Source organism: Solanum lycopersicum, chromosome 3 (genome assembly GCF_036512215.1).
Source record: "Solanum lycopersicum chromosome 3, SLM_r2.1".
NCBI lineage: Eukaryota > Viridiplantae > Streptophyta > Magnoliopsida > Solanales > Solanaceae > Solanum > Solanum lycopersicum.
The window spans coordinates 30,450,520-30,459,952 of NC_090802.1; the positions used below are offsets into that span (position 1 = coordinate 30,450,520).

Here is a 9,433-nt window from a genome sequence, read left to right on the forward strand (position 1 = left end):
TTTTGATGCCATCAAGAACTATTAGTCCAATCTGCCAATGTTGGTTCCTCTGCAAGAGGGGAGTCCATTGTTATTGTATTTGTCTATCTCGGATAGCGCATTTGGGTGCGTGCTCGGTTAATATGATGAGAAAGGGAAGAAAGAGCGAACAATTTATTACTTGAGCAAGAAATTTACTTCATATAAGACTTGTTACACTCTTCTGAAGAGAACATGTTGTGATTTGACTTCGATTACTCAGAATTTGAGACATTATTTGTATTCTTATACCACATACCTCATATCCAGGATGGATTCGTTGAAGTATATTTTCCATTAGGTGATGCCGATCGGAAATTTGGCTAAATGGCAGAAGTTTTTGAGTGAATTTGATGTTGTGTATGTGACCCAGAAGGCGATAAAAGTGCAAGCCTTGGCTGATCATCTTGCAAGAAATACTGTCAATGAAGAATATGAGCCGCCTAAGACTTATTTCCCCGATAAAAAGGTACCATTTGTGGGTGAAAATATTTCTGAAGCATACCCTGGTTTGAGGGTATTCTTTGATGGAGCGAAAAACCACCAAGGAAGACGTATCATAGCTGTCTTAGTATCAAAATCTGGTCAGCACTATCCTATGGCAGCTATACTCCAATTTAATTGCATGAAAGACATGGATGAATATGAAGCATGCATTCTTGGGTTGAAGATAACCATTGACATACATGTCCATGAGTTGCTGGTTATCCGAGATTCATACTTGTTAATTCATTAATTTTAAGAGAATGGGCCATGAAAAACCCAAACATCACACAATATGTGCAATATATACAAAAGTTGTGCAAGATATTCCACAAGGTTGAGTTCAGCCAAACTCCCAGAACGCAGAATGAGTTGGATGACGCTCTTGCCACCATCGCCTCAATGATTAAACATCCAGATACTAATATATCTATCCTATGGATATAGATTTAAAGGAGCAACCAGGTCATTGTTCACATGTTGAAGCAATACTGGACCGTTTGCCATGTTATTTTGATATCAAGAAGTATATGGAGACCGGGATTTATACTGAGAATTCAACATTCAACCAGAAGAAGTCGATACGACGTATGACTCTCAATTTCTTTTTAAGTGGGGAAATCCTTTATAGAAAGACTCTATATTTAGGTCTTCTCAAATGTATTGATGTTGTTGAAACCGCAAAGCTTCTTGAACAGATACACGCTGGAATTTGTGGTACGAACATGAATGGACTCACTCTTGCAAGGATTATCCTTTGAGTCGATTATTTTTGGATGACTATGGAGAATGATTGTTGCAAGTTTTTGTAGAAATGTCACAAGTGTCAAGTGCATAGTGATCTGATTCGAGTGCTGCCTCACCAACTCAATGATATGAGTTCACCTTGACCGTTGGTAGCTTGGGGGCATGGATGTCATAGGTCCAATAGATCCAGCTACTTCTAATGGACACATCTTTATTTTTGTTGCCATTGACTACTTCACCAAGGGGGTGGAAGCAACTTTGTACAAGTCGGTGACCAAGAAAGTTGTAGATGAAAGATTGGAGTACCAAAATATATCATTACTGATAACGGTGCAAATATCAACAATCACTTGATGAGAGACATATGTAAGCAATTTAATATTAGTCATTGAAATTCAACTACTTATCGTCCTCATATGAACTGAGTTGTAGAGGCCACCAATAAGAACATCAAGAAGATTTTGTGGAAAATCATTGTCAATTACCGAGGTTGGCACGAAATGTTGCCATATACTTTGTTGGGTTATCAAACAACTATTAGAACGTCAATTGGAGCTACTCCATACTTGTTAGTGTACAGAATATAAGTATGCATACCTGCTGAAGTTGAGATACCTTCATTAAGAATCATCCAAGAAGTCGAATTAAGTAATGTGGAATGGGTCCGTAAACGGATGGATCAATTAGTGTTGATTGACGAGAAGAGAATAGTTGTTGTTTGTCATGGTAAACTATATCGACAAAGAATGATTCGCGCTTTCCACAACAGAGTCAGAGCCAAAATTTTTGAGGTTGGCCAGTTGGTCTTTAAGCGCAGTTTTCCTCATTAGGACGAGTACAAAGGGGAATTTGCAAGGAATTGGCAAGGACCTTACATGGTTCACAAGGTATTATCTTAAGGCGCTTTGATCATGTTAGAGATGGATGGCGCCGCATGGACGAAACCGATCAACTCAGATATTGTCAAGATATATTATGTGTTAAGCTTTAGTTTGTGTTTCTGTTATTTACTTGTAATCATTCCATCACTAGTAATTATTCTATTTATAGACCTATACCTCTTGTAACAAACTACGTCTGACCGGAATTCTAAAGAATGAGATATGTAGGCGGCCTATGTCGGCCTTGATCACCCATTATTCCTTTTAATAATATCTCTTTGTATTTGAACTACGTTCAACCTGAATTCTCACGAATGACATACGTACGAGGCCTATGTCTGCGTCGGTCATTTTTCTTTGTAAATTTCTAATTTTATTGACCTTTAGGGGAACTATGTTTGAACTGATTTATGCCTCAATGGGATACGTAGGCGCCACAAGGGTTCGGTCATATCTCCTATAAGATTTCTATTTTTGGTGCCAATAGAAATTGGAACAGAATTTGAGTAAGACTCCAAAATTCTCGAGAAGAAGAATTTTCCTCAACAAGTCAAGATGAAACATATTTCGAGATTCACAACCGGGACAAAATTTTTGAGAAAATCTCAAAAATTTTGACACTGATTCATCGACACTTTACTAGTATAGAAATTTTGAGGATGGCCTAAAAATTTCAGCATGAGTTCATCGATAATCTAGAGTAACTTTGAATGCTTTCCACCAAGTAATTAGATAGACTAAAAGACATCAACCTCAAAGACATTTATTAAGCTAGACGTGACATGATTCTTGGTAGTGACCCTTTTCAAATACTACTTTTTTGCAAATTTATTTTCTTAAAATTTTATCCTTTATGTTTCATGTATTTCTCAGCATAAAATATGTTGTCTTATCTATCAAGATGCGGGAGAACGGAGAAATCAACCGAAGATAGCAGGACAAGGAATAGACTACTGAAGAAATCAACACATATCGGTTCATTTTAAAACTAACAATTTTTTCTGGATGCAGGTTTATAGGTTCACTTTGAAATCACAAAATTCCTCCATCCGATGAATATGGAGAAGTCAGGGGGCAAAGATTCCCCAAAATTTACAATTTTTCCGTGGATGCAGGAAATATTTTATGTTGCTTATATCGAAGACTTGGGAATATGAATAACATTATTTCATTCGATTCCCAACAACACGAAGTCTATAATGAACATAAAACTATGTTCAAAGATAAAACAAATAACTCGAGAAAAGATATTTTACGGGTTTTCGTCAACTAAAGATACTTGAAATACATTTATCTGCATTGTATTATCAGACATGATAATGTACTACTCGAAGAGTCATCTATACCATATTATTGAATGAGATGACACCGCTACTCCGAGGGACATTATTTTCTATTTTTATTATTTGTATTATCGATTGATATGAAACTGCCACTCAAAAGATACCTAGAAGATCACATGTATTAGTCGATGAAGTATCATCTTCGTGCAGCATCGAGATATGTCACCCTTATCTTCGTACATCGTGGAAAAAGTCATGCATTGCAAGAGAAAGATACTCATGCATCGTAGGGAAAGTCCCGCATTACAAGAGAAAGAAGTCATGCATTGCAAGAGAAAGAGATTCATGCATCGCAGAAAAGAGGTCATGTATTGCAAGATAAGGAATCCATGCATTGCGGAACAAAAGTCATGCATTGCAAGGAAAGGAGTTCATGCATCACGAAAAAGAAATCATGCATTGCAAGAGAAGGATTTGATGCATTACGGAAGAGAAGTCATGAATTGCAAGTGAAGGAATCCATGCACCACGAAAAGAATGACATGAATAGCAAGAGAAGGAATCCATGCATCGCGGAAAAGGAATTATGCATTGTAAGGAAAGAAAATCGCGCATCTCAAGAGTAATATTTACCTATCAACATCAACCGCATCTTTTATTTGGCAAGAGTAAACACCAAGAGAATCATCAAAGACGACATCGAGAAAAATATCCACACTGCATCAGCCTTTTATTATTTTGACATCAAATAAAGAGTACTTGAAGATTATATTGCAAACATAAGACATAAGATTTATTTGCTTTATGTCAAACCTAATGGATGTTGATGTCACTTGTTGAAGGAGAGCAAATAAGTGTCAACACGGTAAAAAGATACTATGTTCCATTTGAATTGTATGCTAATGAGTTTTATATCAGTATTTGTCGAGAGCATCCGAAAGGATGAATTGTCCAAAACAAACCACAGATGCGGACGACATAAAAAAGGAGCAACACAACGTGGAACTTTTTCTTAGCATCGAACTAAGATATAGTCCAAGGAGGAGTATCAAACTCTTTGGACACGAGCAGAGGAGCGACTTCCACCATAATCAAATTACACCCCTATCAGAAGGCATGTGGGTCTTTCTTTAGGTTTGTCAGTTTCAGTTTTGCATCTAGAAATTTGGATCTTCACCGAAAGCAACTTTCCAATCTGAGTGACAATTCACCAAGAGCTTTGGAAATTATGTTTGTTTAAGTTCTTAATTATGGGTGTGAAGTGCAACACATTCATGATTAAGATTTTGCAAGACTCCTTTTCATACTAGACTTAATTTGTCACTTCTCAAGAAACATAGGTTATCTAGCATGATAGATATCCTTTTCAATCGATCGAATCGAACTACAAACGCCTGATTCCTAAGGTCTAAGGATATGTAGGTGGGCAGTGTTGAAAACTTGATTGTATTCCAACATTCACTCTTAAATCTTATTTTCGAGCATCTCGACCCCTTCATAATTTGGTATCGAATTCTTTTGAATTCGTGCGATAAATCAAGTGTATCGAACTACAAGTTGTCTGAAAATCTCAGATAGTCTGAGATATGTATGAAGTACATTTTCAGGGTTCGGTCATAATTCCTAAAGTCCATACCTAATCCCTTCTTAAAGATGAATAGGTGGTTGGTCAAAATTGGATTGGTCAATTTCATTTTCCTCGAATTTCTTGCATTAATCCAAGTAAAATAAGGGACAATTGTTGACACCTAATTTTGACCCTCCCCAATAATAATTAATCGTCGAGCTTCCTAAATTCGAACAATTTGAAATAATTAGTTTTTATTAAGTTTAAAATATTTTTCAAGTTACTTTTAATTAATTCTATCATTTTTATAATTTTTAAGCAATATATGTGTTTTATATAATTTTGCATGCAATTAATTTATATTACAAAACATTTCGAAAATTATCTCAAATAGATTTTAAGTCTAGTAATTATTTTATTAAATTAATCTTGTAAATTTTGTTTGTAATTTAGAATCATTAGTTTACAATTAAGTTAATTATTTTATTTCGTTAAGATTAAGAAACTTGTTAATTAATTAATATGAATCCGTATTATTTAAATTTGAGCCGAATTTGTTAATTATTTTAGTCAATTTGGCTATTTTATAAACTCAAGATCCAACACATCCTTGACCTCCTCACCTTAAACCCATTAAAGAAACCAAACTTTGGGCCTTCTCTAATTCTTCCAGTAGCCCAACTACTTGCCAACTTTAACCCAACCCAAACCCCTTTTCATCCAGTCGACCCAGTCCATTTTCACAATGACCCAACCAATTTTTACTTAATTTCAGCCAACTCATACTCCAAACTTTCCAAGCCCTCCTCTTTTCCAATCTTCTTTCAACCCATCCTTTAAATTAACCCGACCCGATTCCTTTTCCTTTTCTAATCCCAACTATTCCAGCAATCCCAACGTGAATGATCTCAATAGCGACACATGCGACAGAGCAGCAATACATGCTCGATGATACACGATGATTTCAACGGCATCAATAACTCCAAGAACAACAATTTCTCCAACGCTTTTAATTCCAAATGGCGTGAACATCGGCGTTAGAAATTGTGCCTCACTCACGTCCAAATACATGGAGCGTATAGGCAGTACTCTGCCCCTCTTCATCGTCCTCCCCTCGTCCATGTCTTCGTACGGTTGCAGCAGTAGAAAGCACCAGCAAGACACACGTTTTGCATCTTTGCGTCCTCCAGATGAAGACATGTCAAGTAGAAGGTACAGTGGGAGTCGATCTAGCAATCTATTATGCCTTTCCTCTTCTGGGATGGGTCAAAATTTTCAGAAAAGGTATGTCTGCCAAAAATGGTGAATGTTTTTAGGGTTTTTGATTTTTTCTGAATTTGTTCCCTCTGTCGATTTTTTGTCCCCCCCCCCCCCCAAATAAAAAAGAAAGATAAAAAACACTAATTTCGCATGTATTTATGCATCTCTTCTACTCCAACTGAAGGGGTTTCTTATTCAGGGTTTAATTTTCTTTCATTTTTCTCTTGTGCTTTAGACCATACAGAAAATGAACCACTGAGTTATAACATAAGAAATATGTCATAAAGATATATTCTCTTCACTTATTCATTGTTGCCGGGAGTTTGCAGTATTCCATGAAGTTTCTTTTCTGAAATTGGCGGTGAAGTCGCCCTCCTTCTAAGATCGTAATTGTCTTTAGTTCACCGCTCTGACGATGATAAATCTCTCTCTTTCTTATCTCACCCTTGTTGTTTTTGATTGGTGTATGTGTAGCCAGATTCTAGTTGTCTTTGAAGTCATATGTGCTCGCGTATCTCCACTATATTGTGACTGCCTTGATGAGTTTCCTGCATAAATTAAAAAAAAGTAAAAATAAAAAATAATAAAAAAGATAATAGTATAATGTATGAGAATATTTTGTTGTCCAGATTCATGGTCATTCGTTGCTTTATTTCTTTGTCTACTCATAATCTTAACTTCAAATGTTTGAATTGATCTAAGATTGAGTGGTCATTTTATGTGACGTTTTAGATTTAGTCTAATGACTTGTTTTTTTTATGGCTCACAACTTAAATGTTGCTTGCACAATCTTCTTCATTTGATTTGACAAAAACGATTTGTTTCAACATGATGTCCTTTATGTCTCACCCTTCCTTTCTCTAAAGACCTGGTTATAATCCTAATGATATTTGAAATGTTTATTTCATGTCCGTCATCTCATTGATTTTATTTGTACAAAATATGTGATTAGTGCTAGTTTTATTAACTTTGTCGTCCTACATGTTACACCTGTCACTGTCTGTTTTATCTGTTTTATATTGTTGAGTCATTATTAGTCGTAGATTTTATTTCCCATTCTTCCGAATCAATATTAGATGGTAAACAGTTAGAATCCATGTCAAAGTCTAGTTGCTTGAACTCGATCCAAGAAACAAGGGTGAACATTAGATTTCTGAATTTTGTCGCCTCTCCTCTCTTACTAGTTCGAGTTTATTTCATCTTAGCAATATTTAGTTGCATATGCGGTTATTTTATCATCTTGATTTCTCTTATGGGTAGGAACCTTAAAATCAATCTATATGATATGCTTGTATCGTATTGTATAATTGTGACACTGATAGTTCATTGAATTTCCATGTAATATGTTTCTTTTTCTCTTTGTGCTTATTTCTACAACTTTTGGTGGTCTTTGTATATTTGAGTCCAATACACATGAGTTTCAAGTTCTGTTTTTTCGCATTAAACTTTTGTTTCTTGTTAGAAGATGTGAGACTCTAACATCTGGTGTGACCTATGAAAATTTTTCCTTCTAAATCGGCAATTGCTTGTCTTCACTGTTAAGTCATGTGGTAATATTTCTTTACTGAAAAGTTTTAACTCTGTAGGTTGATTCAACTGGTCTATTTAATGTTTGCTGTGAGATTGAAAACATCCTTTAAAGTCATTTGAAAGAAGATAATTGCCTTGTCGATGATTCTTTACCATTTTCGCATCAACAGTAGTTTTAATGAAGTCGTAAGTTTGGCCTTTCAATTTCCCTTTATCTTTATTTTTTATTATTTATTTATTTATTTCTTTTTATTATCCTTTTGAGTCCTTGTCCTGGAGATGTATTTTTCGTTTTTCTTTTATGAACTACTATTCTTATCACTTATGAATATGTGTTTATTTGCATGTGAGTTTGTGCGAGTTCACCATGAGCTCTCCTTTCCTCCTTTGAATTTTGAGATAAGGTCACGAAGGCTCAAATTCCTTTTTTGAGACAACCAGTCGCTAAATCTGATGAACAAGCCCCGAAGTCGAAGAAGTTGAAGATTTTGGACCATGAAGTTCAAATTTAGTTTTTTCTAAATTCTGTATTTTGTTGTTTTGGGCTTAAGCCCTTGTCGCATTTTCATTTACTTATTATTATCCATTTAACTTAGGACAGACTCTATTGAAACAGGCCAAAGCCCCAAAACGAAATAGGTCCAAATATCGGTCCAGGCGGACCGGAATCAGATTTAGACCCAACTCTCTATCTTTCCCTTTTTGCTTTATCGCCTATTTGCTTGTTTAATTGTCGTTAGTTTTAGGGTTAAAAATTTTAAATCCCCACAAGACGCTATTTCGTTTTAACAATTTAAATAAATCAATCAAGTCAAAATAGATTTAAAATAGAATTTGCGAGCTAAATTTCACTTAGATAATTAGGATGATATTTCACTTCTTTTTTAAGGACTTCTAATAAATTTGAATCTCGTCAAAGTTATTTAAAGCCAAATATTTTAGTTGCCGGAAAATCGTATTAATGGGTATTTTACGTGTCTTAAACATATTCCTAAAATGCTAATAAGAACCCCGAACCCCCTTAAAGATTTTTTCATTAGATTAACTGTTTTGATCTTTTGAAAAAAAATAAGGTTTCTTGATTTTCCTAAAATTAAGTGGCGACTCTAAAACCAAGTCTAAAAAACATAAAACATTTTTTCGAAATAAAACAGTTATAACTTATTTAAATTTGAAATTATTTATCAATTATAAAAAAAACTTTTAAATCATTATAAAAATAAAGGAGTAAAAGAATATTAAATTTGTTTTAAAGTGCTGACACTTGTCATTGTTTCTGTATGTTGATGACATGTGTCTATTTTAATTTCTAATTTTGAATTTATAGCATTTAGTTATTTATATAATTTTTAATTATTTATAATTTAAAATTTTGGCGCTAACATGTGGTGTTTTATCTTCTCCTATTATATATATAGATTGATTATTATTGTTTCCGATCTAAATTACCAATTATCCCTTAATAAAAATATAGGATATTACACTAGTACAATGACAAACAACAATCACACTAAACAAGATAACAATACATTACCTAGTAATATTTTATCGTAATATGTGTCCTACACTTCCGCCTATACAAGGTTGTGTCCTCGGTAATCTGAAGTTATTTCATATCATGTCCTACCACCTCTTCCGATATTTCGTTGTTCTACCTTTAAATC

The 9,433-nt window shown here is 34.5% G+C and overlaps 1 protein-coding gene across 1 annotated transcript; it reads left to right on the plus strand.

The window, feature by feature from the left end:
- Positions 1-938: 938 nt before the first annotated feature.
- On the plus strand, positions 939-1,262 carry LOC109119720 (uncharacterized). Its single transcript, XM_019212637.1, has one exon. It carries the CDS (start codon positions 939-941, stop codon positions 1,260-1,262), a length of 324 nt encoding a protein of 107 aa, XP_019068182.1.
- Positions 1,263-9,433: the final 8,171 nt, after the last annotated feature.